Genomic DNA, 14,670 nt, shown 5'->3' with positions numbered 1-14,670 from the left:
ATGGACTGCAGAAATCCAATGAATACTTGATGAGAGCAGAGGGACTGGTCTCACTCCTCTCTTTGTCTTTAACTTTCTTCTGTTTTCTTCATCTGTTTATCTTTTCTGTTTGTTTGGTTTCATCTTTAAGAGGTTACAAGTTTCCAATCTCAGATGTGTCATTTTAAACAAAGTGACACTACCATTAAAGGTAACAGGGGCATATGACCTTTAAACTTGCTGTCTGTGTACAAAAAAGTTACTTTACTGTTTTCCAAAAAGCTGTGATGCTGTTTAAAATATAAAAACCCAATGCAGTTATTTACAAACCATTTAAACTCTCTCTGAATATATCTGAAAATAGCTAAAGTGCAAAATATCACTGACTGAAAAAACTATTATTTTTTTGTATATTTTTATATATTTATGCATGATTTCTGTTGTGTTGCGTCACCTTGTCATTTAACAACACTCGAAGGGAACTGGCATCTCTTACTGCTCCAGTTGTAAAAGGGAAACAGACTGCAGGCAGCTCAGTTTAGCACCTGGACTCTTTCATTATGGAGCCACGCAGTTGTTGCACAGCTCCAAGAAAAAGATTTGACCCTTTGGAATTACCAGGATTTCTGCATCGAATACTCATAAAATGCTGTCTGCTATTCATGATGGTCACAATTCAATTAATGCTCTTCACTTAATAGCTTTTAGTCTCAGTTGTTCTTCAGTGTGCTTTTTTCCTCCTTTCACTCATTCAAAATCAACTGGTATGACAGACTAGCAGCAGATTGCATCAACATGTGGACGGGCAGGAGACTGACCCTGAGACTAACCCTGCAATTAATGTACGGCTCACTCTTCCACACAAGCCACAACCGCTAAAGGCAAGCGCAGTGTATTTACTGACAGAGCCTGCTCTTGAGAATGATCTGTACATGTGAACCATTCATTGTCCATTACAGCAAGCTTAGAGGAGCTTAGAAAATATATTAAAGTGATGCAAGATGTAGAGCAATCCAGAAAAAGACAAACTGTGTCCTGTACAAATAGAGGACAGTCCGCACTAGTGTTGAGAGGAGGTAAGAAAAAAAAAAAACCCCAGAGTAACAGCAAACTGGCTGCTGGCAGCTCTACAACTTTGTAAACCTTGTGCCCCATAGTGACAAAACGGCATTAATAAGGAATTGGATTACTGGAAGGACAATATACCCAACATGTGTGAGCGTCACGGTTCGGAGCTGCTTGGCTACCTCAGAGGTCTGAGAAACATGGCAGCATACTTTATAAACGTTATAGCCGATCTTTCAATATTGCAAGCACAGGTGTGCAAGTTATACACGCCTCCAACATCACCATGTTTGTGGTGCCAAGGGATCCGTGATTCCCAAAAGAAATTTCAATTTTTTAGTTCTTCAAATCTTGGGATGCTCTTCCACTTCTTTGATTTCTTTGTATTTGTTGTGTATGATAGTGTGATCATCTGTTGTGTGCATTTCTTTCAGTGTTTTGCCGTGCGCTCTCTGGGTTGGGTGGAGATGGCCGAGGAGGACTTGGCTCCTGGAAAGAGCAGCGTCGCTGTTAACAACTGCATCCGTCAGCTGTCCTACTGCAAGAACGACATCCGGGACACCGTTGGCATCTGGGGAGAGGTGATGAAGACTCTCCTGTTTAAAATAAAGAGCAGCATGTTTGCAGCTTTTAGAAGGAGAGGAGGAGGGAATGCTTAGGAAGATGAATCGGAAGAAAAGCGTAAAAGAAAGAAGGGAGCAGCACCAGTTAGCGTGGATAACTGCCTTCTGAAATATGTGTCTAGAGACGGAGGGAGGGAAGTAGAGCAGTGCTATGAAGTCTCTGCGGTGCGCTTTTATTTAATGTGAAGCGACAGAATGGACAGAGAGGGCTCGATCCCTCTTTTAATAACCTTTCATCTCCCAGCACCCTCTTTCTAGGGTTTTATAATTTATTTAGAAACCTTCAAAGCTAGAGAGCTCACACGGACACACATGTACACACGGATAAATAAATATATGCAACAGTTGTACTGAAAGCTGCTGGCATTTAAAGGACTGTTTTGTTTTTTTTGTTTTTGCTGTGACTCTAGCTGCAGGAAATAAGGATCGCATATTTTTATGATGAGCTCTGAAGGATTTGTGTGTGTTTGTGTGCCCAGGGGAAGGACATGTACCTCATGCTGGAGAATAATATGTTGAACCTAGTCGACCCCATGGACCGCAGCGTGCTTCATTCTCAGCCAATCGCAAGTATCCGAGTTTGGGGCGTTGGCCGGGACAATGGCAGGTTAGTTTTTTTTTGTTTTGTTTTGTTTTTATTTTTCCCTTAAATTTGACTTTCCTTTTCTCGTCTCCATGAATAATTTACAGTGTGTATAAAAGCACGTCTCACACTGTGCTCAAAATCAATTCCCTGGAATGTAAATGTTCAGAGAGATTTCTGTATATTTAGCGGTAATCTGGGTCCTGACTCATTGATGTCAGCATCCTTTTGTTGTTTAGCGTTTCAGTGCTTCGGCTCATAAGTCGATGGCGAATTTCAAACACTCGCTCAGTGAAAGGTCATGGGAACAAATGAGGGCAAGCAGACAGGTGGCGGAGTTAACATGGAGGAGAGGGGAGTTGGTGATTGATGAAGGGGAGCTAATGTCAGATTAATTCATCACTACAAAGTCGAGGATGGCACAGAGAGTGGCCTTTATTCTCTTTCACCACAAATCCCCACCTGACTGTCTGTCCCTCACTTTCACCTCAGCTTGACTGGGCTTCACTGACATCGTGCTGTCACTGTACACGACAGCTTCTTGGTTTGAGCTTCCTGAAGTAAGAATGAGATAAATATTAAAAGAAAAGGAGCTTCAAAATTCTTTTTCTGGGCATATGAAGGTTAAAATTAAGCCGTGTGCAACCAGCAGAGGACGCTGTGCACTGCTGCAGCATGCACACTACAGAATGTAGGTTATGAGGCACAGCCGGGTGACTGGGGACTGAAACAGTTGGTGCTTACTGTATAATTCAATCTGGCATACACACATGCACGATCACGGGTGTACTCAGGAGACGGGATGGGGCTAAAAGCTTTTTGGAATATGCAGAACCTCACAATCCTGATGCCTTGGGGGTCCGTCTCTCTTCTTTCATTCACAAACACGCAGTCGTAATCGCGCAGGTGTCGATGTTATTCCGTATAATAAAGCTGAAAATCCCTCCACCACATGGACCACAAGCAATTTTCCCCCCTCTCCAAATGCTTTATTGGGATCTGTCACATCTACATATGGCTGGATAGTCTGAACAGTGGGCTGCAGCAAAGGGAGGAGGAGAAGAGGAGGTGGTCAGAGGGAGGGGGATCTGGCAGGAGAGAGGGAGAGGGGAATGAGGCTGCCAGAGGGGGAGGTATGGTTAGTGCTCACAGGGTGTGGAGCAGACAGGTTGAGGAGAGCGCGCGTGCAGTGCAGTTCGGTATCACCAGAAATTGATGGTGTGAGTCTGTAAATACGCCTCCCGGTCACGGGATTACCTGCCAGGATAGGACGACAGACCCCTGTAAGTACATTTAAACACCTCATCCTCACTTTTGGAAGCATTGCTCCTGCTCTTTTATTTAAAGTAAGAAGAAAAGGAGGAGAAACCACAGATAAGAGGCCTTTTGGAGGGTGTTTTTTTTTTTTCTTTCTTTTTTATTACATGTGTATGATTGGAGGTCTTTATCATTACAGTTTTTTTGGGGGGGGTTTTAAGGAAAAATACTTGTTTACTCTCACCCTCTTTCAAAAGAGCCATTCTGACATGTAATGGGGGTGGACACAGGTGATGCTCGTCTTGTTAAGAGTCTGTTTAGGTGCAGAAGTTTAATTAAGAAGCTTTCATTTCGTGTTAAAATGGACTTTTAAAAAACAGCAAGAAGCTCCAAACAATGTAATTTGTGTTTGTCCAGGATTAAAAATACAAGAGAGGATTTTTTTTTTTTGGTGTATCAGCAAAAATTAACTCCAGTTTAGATTTTAAATTAACGACTGCATGCTGGTGTAAGTTTATGCAAGCTTTTTTGTTGTTTTTTAGCCCAGTTTCTCTTTTGTTTTTACGAGTCACGGTCCGTGAGCATGTGGATTGTATTGAAACCTGCACAGAGCAGGGATTTTCCCCTGTCTCTCTGCCTCTCTCTGTGTCACACACCCCAGTGAAGTGGTTGTGTCAGCACTGGAACCATAGCCCCCAGAGCCCTCTCTTCATGTGCTGCGAAACTCATTATCACCACCGATTACACATCCTCACAGCAACCTTGACATTTTCAGGGGCGTTGGCATGATGATAAGATTATATTAGAAATGAGATATCATTCCCACTCTCTCTCCCGCCCCCTCTCTCTCCAATCCTCCTTTTTTCCCCCCTTTGACTTTTATCTTCTTCTCATCAGGGTCTTTTATTCTGCTGTCGTCTTTAGGCTTTTATCTTTATCTTATACATTGTTACAATTCACTTCCAATTTTCTCTCCTTCCTCTTTCGACTCACCCACTCTCTTGCTCTAAGTTTTTTTTATTATCTTTTTTTTTATGTGGTTTTAAAAAAAGCTTCTTTCTTTATGTCTTTTAAGGATATGCGAGCCTTCAGCAGCAATTAAGGCTAACTGTACCCAACCTGAATTCTCCGTCACCCTGAGTCCCCACATCCATTTTCTCTCTTTTCCTTTATATTCCATATATATTTTTAGTTCAGAGTTACTCTGCGTTTAAGATCACCTGCAGTGCTGCTGAGATCTGTGTGCATATATACGCGCATTTTACCGTACCGCCACTGAAACTCTGTTGGAGAGAAGGAGACGGCAGGAGAAGTGAAAATGTCACTCAAGGTTAATTTTCCATGTGAAAGTGCGTCTCTTTGAAACCTTTTGTCACCCAGCAATAACGCTCGCTGGTGCGATGAATTTTTTTTTCTCCCTTCCCCCCCCCTTTTTTTTCCCCCTCCCACTAACCTGTCTTCCTTTCCTTTCTTGCTTTCTTGGATACAGAGAGAGGTAAACACATTCCTTCCTTCCTTTTCAATCTGCAGCTCTCCTCCTGTAGAGTACCTCTACATCATTTTATTGTTTAATTTCCGCTCTCCGTCTCATTTTGTCTCATCTTCAAAGTGGCTCTTGATGTACTCTGTACCACTGCGTGCATGCATTCAGACATGGAGGAAATGAAGGTCACCTCCCCTGTCCTTGTCTGTCTACAAGTATTTTTTTTTTTAAACTTTTTTTTACACACACACACACACACACACACACACACACACACACACACACACACACACGTACGTAAATAGGAATGTCTCGTGTAGAACATCCCTGAGAATCTGCGTCCAGGAATCTTGTTAACCCTCAGGCATCGGTTGACTATTACATCTCATATTGAAACACAGCCTGAAGGGAGTTATTTAGATTGGCTTATGTCTTTGTGTGTGTCTGTGTGTGTGTGTGTGTGTGTGTGTGATGCGCTGGTTTAATTTGCTGCAGTTACATTTCTTCTTTAAAGTATCCTGTGTCTTCATCCCTCTCTCCATCCCATCTCCTTTCCTCCTCCTTTTTATTCTTCGTTCCTTCTATTCAGCTGAGTTAAATTGTTTTCGGCTTCAGTGGGCCCAGGGGAAAGTTCTTTCCTGCTGTTACTCTATTCAACTCCCTCTTGCATCACGCTGCTCTATTGATCTTTGGGGTCCATCGTCGTCTGTGTGTGTGTGTGCATGTGTCCGTCCTGTATTCATCCCACTACAAAAGGTCACTTCATCTCTCATCTGTCTCCAAGACCTGTCAGTCTCAGAAGTAGACACACACACATGAATACACATTTTTGCTTTATCTTTTCTCCAAGTAGCAACAAACCCGTCCAGCAAACCTCATCTCCTGTTGTGAATGTGTGTGTTTGTTTTTTTGTTTGTTTTTTGTAAAGTAACTGTGTTTTCCTCTTCTCAGGGACTTTGCATATGTGGCGAGGGATAAAAACACCAGGATCCTGAAATGTCATGTGTTCCGCTGTGACACACCAGCCAAAGCCATCGCCACCAGCCTGCACGAGATCTGCTCCCGGGTGAGTTGTTCAGGCCTGAGGTGGTTCCAGACACAGGAGGCTAACTTTGGGATTTTGGCAGACGGATCTGATGAAGCTAGCCAACTAGTTGGACAAATGTTTTCCCTCCCACTCAACAGGAAAGGCTCACGGAGAAGAAAATGTAGTGTTGATGGATTTAAATTTTTTGAATTATTTTTTTAAAAGCACAAAATTATTTAGCACGCAAGCTCATCTTAAAACCCATAAAGCAAAAATGCAAAAAAATTAATCTGTAGTTATGGTGCTGGAGAAATGCTGCAGTGCTTTATCTTATTTAGCATCCATCACACAGTCAAAGCACACTCCCAAACACAGTTATCAGCGAGCTTTCTCTGCTCTGTTTGATGAATACAGGTGAATTCAAACAGGGCTGAAAGGACAGTATTCAGACTGTGTGTTTTTTGTCTGCTTTGAACGTTTAGTTAATGGACTTGCCTCATTAAAAGGCATTCACAGCCTCAGAACTTTATATTCAGCGTCTGAAAAGACCTTTGAATGATTTCTTCATTTATATGCTCTCATAATTTGGTGCTGAAATTAATTCTGAGTAGAGCTGAAAATATTTTATTTTTCGGAAGGTTTAACTAATGCTCGCCTCTGAAGTGTTTTTAGCTGAAAATGTAGAGGAGCCATTCCTCCCCCTCCATATTCTTCACACCCGATCTAACAACATAGGTTTTTTTTTCCCCCAGTCAGCCTGTTTTATAGAAAACTGATAAGAAAAGGTGAAGCATTGGTTGCTAATAAAGATTTATTTTGATTAAAGTCTTTAATCCAGGGTTCGTACGGGTGCTTGAAAACCTTGAAAATGCTTGAATTTTAATATTGTCCTTTCAAAGTTTGAAAAATGCTTGAATTTCAGATGTGATGCTTAAACGTGCTTGAAACTGTAGTAACTCTAAGTTACTGTGACTCAAACATAGAAAAAATTGGATCTTTAATTTTCCTAACCTAAGTATTTTATAGCATATAACTCCTTTGAAAATATGCTTCGGTTCACATTTAACTCCAGAAAATCATAAATCAAAATATGGATCTTACCTGTCCAGATTCATGGTGAGGTAACTGCTCTTTTAACTGTTTGTTGTCTTTGCTTTGTTTAGTGGTGTAGAAATGGTTTAAATGAGCTTTTAGCTGAGATTCAGAGGTTTCTGTGGACACTACTCATGTCAACACTTATATTTCTGACCTCTTCTTAAAACCGATTAAATGAGATCTCCTCGCTTTTGCCCCCATTTTTGGTGGTGTGGGTGCAAATGATCAGGCATGACATTCTCACAATAAATAAGATACTGCAAATAATTATTTCTGCATTTGTGCGACTGAATGAATTGAAAATTTGTATGCAATGACACAGTTTTTAAGATTTGGCCTAAATAATTTTGGAGTGAATGAGCCTAAACATGATGACCTGACTAGTGACACCGTGTCACCTGTGACACACACACACACACACACAAAGGATAAATTCAATTGGTTTATTATTTTGTTACATAAGTTGAAAAAAAAGTTAAACAAGCAAGTCAATAAAGAAAAAGTTAAACAAGTAAATGAAGAAACAAGGTAAAACGAAGTAAGAACAAAAAGTTAAACAAGTAAATAAAGAAACAAGCTAAAATGAGGTAAGAACTAAAAGTTAAACAAGTAAATAAAGAAACGAGGTAAAACGAAGTAAGAACAAAAAGTTAAACAAGTAAATAAAGAAACAAGCTAAAATGAGGTAAGAACTAAAAGTTAAACAAGTAAATAAAGAAACGAGGTAAAACGAAGTAAGAACAAAAAGTTAAACAAGTAAATAAAGAAACAAGCTAAAATGAGGTAAGAACTAAAAGTTAAACAAGTAAATAAAGAAACAAGGTTGAGGAGAGAAAACCCCAACAAATCCCCTCTGAGCAAGCACTAGGCGACAGTGGGGAGGAAAAACTGCCTTTTAACGGGCAGAAACCTCCGGCAGAACCAGGCTCAGGAGGGGACAGTCAACTGCCGGGACTGGTTGGGGGGGGTGAACAGAGGTGGAGCAAGATGAGGCTGCATCAGGTGAGGAAGCGGTAGCGTCCCTCCTCCAGAACAAGCGGAAGAATTTTGTCTTCTTTTTTTTCATGCACTTTTCCACAAGGGCTTTTTTTTCCAGGATGAGGGTTCTTAACTCATCGATCGTTTCTGCGTTTTGCTTCTCAAGTTTGTTGCATCTTTTTTCCACCTGTTCCAATGTTGCTTGTTTTTCTTCAAGCTTGTCTTTGAGTTGTTTGGATGTTGCCTCCTGCATTAGCTTGTCCTTGTGCATGTCTGCATTTCTCTGTTGAACTTCTTTGTGCATGTCTTCTAACTGCGTATTTCTACTCTGGATTTCTTGAAGCGTGAGCTGCAGGTCTTCATGTATTTTGTCTTGTTGTTGCTTTTGTGCCTGCATTTGAGTGTTTTCACGCTTCAAGTTATTGAATTCCAACAGTATCCCCTTAATGAGCTCAGAGTTGTTTCTCGCCATTTGATCAATTCTTTTCTGCATCTGTGAGCATTGTCTTTCCAGTTTTGCCTTTTCTCCTTCCAGCTCACTTGTTTTGACCTTCAGTTCACTACAGAATCCTTGCAGTTTTAGATTTTTAGACTCAAAGTCCTGGACAATACGTTTTCCTTCTTTCAGTTTTTCTTCCTGTTGGTCTTTCTCTTGAAGAAGGTCTTTATTTTGGCGCAGTGTTTGATCCAAGCTTACTTTCAGGCTTCTGTATTTTTCCTGCATGCCTTTAAGTTCGTGCTGCATGTCTCTTTGCTTTTTGTCCTGTTCTTCCTTCTGTTGCAGGATTTCTTTATTTTTTTCCACAGCTTCATCGCGCTGTCTTTGGAGCAGCATATTTCTTTGGTCCATGTTTTGGAGTTCCCATTGTATCTCATCAATCGTCGCTTTCCTGTCTTGAAGCTGGTCGGACATTTTTTTTAGTTCCCTGCTCTTTTGCTTGTTTTCTCTAATGAGAAACACAATCTGCTCCCTGGCCTGTCCAAACTTAATTCCCCAGCCCTCATTAATAAGTTTTATGTCAGGCTGGCGCTGTTGTCTTTCTTCCAGGACTTGATTTTGGGCTTCCATTTGTTTGCACCTCTGCTCCAGTTGAAGTTTCTCTTCTTCAAGTTGTTGAATTTTTTTCTGGAGATTGTAGTTTTCCTTCTTACTGTCCTGCAGTGCTCTTTGGAAGGATGAGGCACCATTTGGGGAAATTGGCCGGCCACGCCAGGAAGGAGAGGCGGCGTAATCTTTTTGACTTGCTTGGTGTTGTCTTAGAAACATGTTGGAGTTCATATACAATGACTCTGAAAAGCTTTCCAAAAGTTTCTGTGGTGAACGTTTGATGGCTGCAAACACAAATGCTGCGAAGAAACGAACTGAAAATTGCTGTTTCTCACCCCTATTTATGGAAAAAACTTCAAAGGATCAAAGACTCTAAAAGTGTCCTTTTATCATCATCACTCCGTGAGCCAATGAGATTGTCACAAGGCATTTTGGAATGGGGTATTTTTTTTTAAACCGTTTTCAAACTTAACTTAAAATTTCAGTGTTTCTTAGTTTTAGATTAGTTGGTTAGTCCATTCGATTAAGAAATTCATTGTCATGAACATCCCTAATATTATATAACAGACAACAGAAAACAAGACAGGTTTTTTTTTTTTTTCCACGTAGCTATAATAAATGGTTTTTTTTTATTATTGTCCTACTTTTTATAAAAGGGAACATTATTTAAAGAATATGTATTTAATTAAAAAAACTCTGTTCATCTCAAGGGTATAACAAAAAGGGTGAGCTTCCTACTCGAAAATGAAATGACCAAAATAAATGAAGTATTTCTCTGCAATTACAAACTCTGTGTAAACAGTCTTGGTAACAAAATAAAGCTAACATTTGTGAGATGTCATCAGAGGTGTAAATATTACTGCAGATGTTACTATGTCAAAGTTACTGTGACTCAAAGAGTCATAGAAAAATTGTATTTTTATTTCCCTCACCTAATTTTTAAAAGTATTTTATAGCATAGAACACCTTTGAAAATAGGCTTTGGTTCACATTTAAGTCATATATGAAAATATGGATATTACCTGTGACACTACTCATGTCGGCACTTATATTTCTGACCTCGTGTTATAACCGATTAAATGTGATCTCCTCCCTTTTGCGCCCATTTTCGGGGGCGTGGGTGCTTAACTAAAAAAAACAAACAAACATCCATCTCCTATTTTTGTGTCACACAGGAAAGAAGGATCAATATCTGATCATAAGACTTATTAATTTGGCCTTGCTGTGTATTATTGTGGAGTTTGGTGCAGTTTTCTTGTTTTGTGGGGTTGTTGTGTTTTTAAGTGGAGATGAATATCTCTAACAACTTGATGTTTTTTGAGTTTGTGCACTATATGCATATAAGGCAACCATTTCCTTTTTCAGTATTTTTGTGTGGTGCATTTTTCTCTGTTTTTACAAAAGGGGAACAAAGGACATTTAAGTCGACCTGAGATTATTTGTTTTAATTTTTACATGGTCTTACTGAAGTGATGCAAAGTTAAAGCTTGAAAAAGCTTGAAAATGGGCTTTGAAAGTGCTTAAAAAGTACTTGAATTTGACCCTGAAAAATGAACCCTGTTACTCCAGCATTTAAAAAATAAATCTTTTTTTAAAATAAGTGGGGTTTGTGAAAGCGACGGGTGAAGCAGTTTACCTGCTTCGTGTGTGTGTGTGTGTGTGTGTGTGTGTGTGTGTGTGTTGCTCGGGAGAAAAGGCTATCACCCTGTGTTGGAGAGAGAAGTGTGACCTGATTAATTTGTGTGTGTGTATGAGTGCGCATCTGTGCTCTTCAGGTGAAATGGGAAGACAGCACGACAGTATCAAGGGTGAAGCATTTCCAGGTTTTCGTGTTGATGCTTTCATCTCCCTCTCTCACCCATCCTCCTGCACTCTCACACATTCTGGGTTTTTTTTCGTCTTTGTCTCTTCACTCTCCTCCTCTGTGTCTCTGTCACGGCATACCACTTTGGCTTTTTTTCTTTTACATGCCATTTCCTCATACTTCTGTATCTCCTTTTTCCTTTCCTCTCTAACCCTCCCTGCCTCTCCTCCAGATAATGACAGAGAGAAAGAATGCCAAAGCGATGGCAGGAGGCTCCCTCCAGGACAGGATGCAGGCAGGACTTGATCTCCCTTTACAAGGTAGGCTTCATACATTACACAAAGCAACTCATTGTCTGTCTGTGTGTGTAAGAGAGAGTAAATGCGACAACTGGCATGCGTCAATAGACGCACTGGGAGCTATCATTTCTGTGGCACTGAGGATGCGTCCAAACTGGCCATTTGGGAGAGCCGAATGTGTCAGAAAATAGCTGGCTTTTTATCGTAATGTCCTTTTTAGTTAATGTGAATTTATAACAAGATGATTTAGGAGAGATTTATTATTGCAGCCTTGAATTTTGACAGGGGTTTAATGCGTTTTCTTTTTCATAAAACACATCCATTTGCTGCCTCCTTCTCCACCATTCGACCAGTGCTGCTACTGCACCTCGTGCTTCACGCCTACCAACTTTCAATCAGTGCACTAGAGAGAAACCTGCACCGAGTGTGATAGTAACGATCAAAAACTCCACAGGTTGCCTAGCAGTTCTTTCCACTTGACAGATTTAGAGGTTTGTGGTCCAGTGCAGTTCATCATCTCACCTTTAGATTTACAAAAAAAGGAGGAAGTTTTAAAAAAAATAATTGCTTTAAATGTCCGACAGATGGTAAAAGTAGCCTCTGTGAAAGACTTTGGTGACTTTTTAAAAGACACTGCAGGAGAATAGGGCTGAATAGATGAGCAGCCTACAAGGACGAGGACTTGATGGATCTTTTTCAGTCATTTAATGAGAGATGTGACAACAAGCATCCGCTTCCTGTCATAACTCACTCTGTTATCTCCTGTCACCTGTCAGTCTTTCTGAGAGAGACGGCGTTAGCTGTGCTCAACTAATCACTGTGCACGCACGCACGCACGCACACACACACACACACAGAGATTGGTCTGCTCCTGTCAGCTTCTCAAATCAAACCGCTGTGGTTACTGACAATAACTTTTACAATATAAGAAAACATGTGAACATGTGTTTCTAGTCTACTGTGACATATTTCAACAGAAGTCTTGGTTAAAATATTTAACACTACATTTGGAAATTATTTATTTATGATGGCAGCAAGCACTCAAAGATAGCAGTTCAAATATTAAAGCGTGAGCACTCTGGAATAATACAGGGTTTATCAAAGAGAATCACCTGATTTCTAAAAGCTTTAATTCCACAGCCATTCACCGGTAACGATCGAAACACGTGCTGTGAGAAAGAGGCAAGTTGTGAGTTTCACATGGTTTCAGCATAACAACAGCGGTGGCTGCAGTGACTACAGACATGCTCCCATGAGACAAGTCTGACCATCATAGGGACATGTGCCGTACATCTGGATGAAGATTCATATGTAAAATGTATAATTTAGGCAATGTATATTTAATAAAAAAAAAAAAAAAAAAAAAAAAGCCTTTTAAAATAAGATGATTCTTTAATTATTTTTTAATACACCCTGTATTGTAATAACATGGTGCAGTTCAGTGTACTTTATGTTATGTGTTCTTATGAGCACCTATTCAAATGTGTGTTGAATTCTCCTCAGCAGAGTTCCCCACACCAAAGACAGAGCTGGTTCAGAAGTTTCAGGTGCTCTATCTTGGGATGATGCCTGTGGCCAGACCGATAGGTTGGTGTGACACACACACATACACACAGAGTGATGAAATGTTAATGTTGATTCTGAATGTTTATTTAATTCAAATGTTTTGTTTTATCACCTTCTACATCAGGCATGGATATACTGAATGGAGCTATAGACAGTCTGATTGGTTCTTCCAGCAGAGATGACTGGACTCCGGTGGCCCTCAATGTAGCCGACGCTACGGTCACCATCAGCAAAGACAAGGTCAGACAGGTCTGATGTTGTTGAGCTCTTATAATGCAATCCCACCAAACACAAGCAAAGTTTTGCCTCATTTTACTCGCGTGAATTCAGTTGGAAACTTGCGAATATTCGCCCCTGATGTTTGATTTATAGCACCGTGTTTGCGTACGTATTTGATTATGTAGAGCTTATGCAAAAGGGGGTGTGCAACCTACGCATACGCAGTCCTCCAAAAACCAACACAGATCAAAATGAGTGACGGTGTGTGTATGTGGACTGCTGATTGGTTGCTGGTCGGAACAGGAAAAGTCATCTTTTGCATTCATGACTCATGTCAGAAACAGAAAAAAATCCACAATGGATGAAAAACACAAGCAGTGCCTGAAGTGGACACTTTTCACACTTGACTTCACTTTGCTTTTCTCCAGGATTGACTGAAGAACCAACAGCAGCATGAAGCTAAGTTGTCATCAAAGTCGAAATATTTTAACTCATGCAAACCTGGATTTGCCTCTGTCGGTGTTGGCCAAGCCCGATATACCACGCCTCATTGCATAAGCAGTAGTTTGTAATCACACTGTGTGAAACTTTGCTTTGCATTTGGTTTCATCATTATTATTATTATTATTTGAAATGCATTTCTCTGTAGTAATTGTTTCTAAAACACATTAACCAAGCAAAAGTACTTTCTCTTTCACCTTTAGTCTAGAAAGAATTAGGAAGATATTAAAAGACTTTTCTAAATCCTATAAAAGAGCCCCGACTGGTTTCCTGACCTCTGGAGACACATATAGAAGAGACTGCTCTCCAGGAAGGGCTCCAATGAGCACAACTTTTTCAGACCTCACCAGAAAGTCACTCTAAATATATAAATCCATAACAGTCCACAGCTTACTGTTTATTTCAATGTGTTACACTAGAAAAATGCTGAAAAAACACAAACCTTGCATTCTGGAGCGAGAGAAAATAAGCCGCTGACCCGAGCGATGAGTCGCAGCTCACACAGAAACTCCACTCCTGTGTGAGTGAAGAAGTCATGGTGTCCAGCTTGAACAGCCAAGCTGCTGTTTGTAGCTGTTTAAATAAAATACTGATGAGAGGGATCTCTTTTGTACCTAATGTCTAAAGATTTCTGACTTTCTGTCCGCAGGATGAAGAGGAAGTGCTGGTAGAGTGTCGTGTTCGCTTCCTGTCTTTCATGGGCGTTGGGCGTGACGTGCACACGTTTGCCTTCATCATGGACGCTGGCGGCCATCGTTTCGACTGTCACGTCTTCTGGTGTGAGCCCAATGCTGGGAGCGTGTCCGAGGCCGTACAGGCAGCTTGTATGGTGAGTCACACGAGCTCAAATTCAGCACTGTGGTCCGTACATGGATTAAGAGTTAGATGTAAAAGAACTTGAAATGGGTAAAAGAAGAGAAACATTGAGCCGTTTGCATTTTTATCTGTAGCTTAATTAAATCTCTGAACTCTTGATTGCACTTAAATAACTTTACAAGCTCTTTGTTACCAGCTGATGTTAATGCTACTGATGCAGAGGTTTTACAGACGGGCACAGATCTTTAGAGCCTCCCTCTCTGAAGGTGGATGTCCTTGGCGGTAGTGTAGTTGGGGTTTGATTGTTCAGTCTTGACAGATGCTCTA

The 14,670-nt window shown here is 40.6% G+C and overlaps 2 protein-coding genes across 11 annotated transcripts in view; one reads left to right on the top strand and one right to left on the bottom strand.

The window, feature by feature from the left end:
• apbb2b (amyloid beta (A4) precursor protein-binding, family B, member 2b) overlaps positions 1–14,670 on the top strand; it is a 55,630-nt gene that overhangs the window by 36,261 nt on the left and 4,699 nt on the right. For 4 of the 10 annotated variants that reach the window (XM_005456901.4, XM_005456899.4, XM_005456900.4 and 1 more), the window contains 8 exons: positions 1,479–1,625; positions 2,147–2,274; positions 4,997–5,002; positions 5,942–6,056; positions 11,175–11,262; positions 12,745–12,828; positions 12,932–13,047; positions 14,177–14,356. In XM_005456901.4, the coding sequence (XP_005456958.1) occupies positions 1,479–1,625; positions 2,147–2,274; positions 4,997–5,002; positions 5,942–6,056; positions 11,175–11,262; positions 12,745–12,828; positions 12,932–13,047; positions 14,177–14,356 (864 nt within the window). Of the gene's footprint in view, positions 1–1,478; positions 1,626–2,146; positions 2,275–3,348; positions 3,534–4,996; positions 5,003–5,941; positions 6,057–11,174; positions 11,263–12,744; positions 12,829–12,931; positions 13,048–14,176; positions 14,357–14,670 lie in introns of those variants that run through there. The other 6 variants (XM_003452191.5, XM_019359896.2, XM_019359895.2 and 3 more) reach the window with 5 other exon arrangements.
• Positions 7,645–11,168, bottom strand: LOC102078215 (trichohyalin-like). Its single transcript, XM_005456898.4, has one exon. The coding sequence runs from the start codon at positions 9,367–9,369 to the stop codon at positions 8,008–8,010; it is 1,362 nt and encodes a 453-aa protein (XP_005456955.1). The 5' UTR covers positions 9,370–11,168; the 3' UTR covers positions 7,645–8,007.

The sequence above is a fragment of the Oreochromis niloticus genome, linkage group LG6 (genome assembly GCF_001858045.2).
Source record: "Oreochromis niloticus isolate F11D_XX linkage group LG6, O_niloticus_UMD_NMBU, whole genome shotgun sequence".
NCBI lineage: Eukaryota > Metazoa > Chordata > Actinopteri > Cichliformes > Cichlidae > Oreochromis > Oreochromis niloticus.
The sequence above is the reverse complement of the archived record's forward strand: the minus strand, read 5'-3'. Positions and strand labels throughout refer to the sequence as shown.

Bases quoted from the DNA above. Each gene is read 5' to 3' on its own strand.
- LOC102078215 (XM_005456898.4), bottom strand. From the start codon at position 9,369: ATGAACTCCAACATGTTTCTAAGACAACACCAAGCAAGTCAAAAAGAT.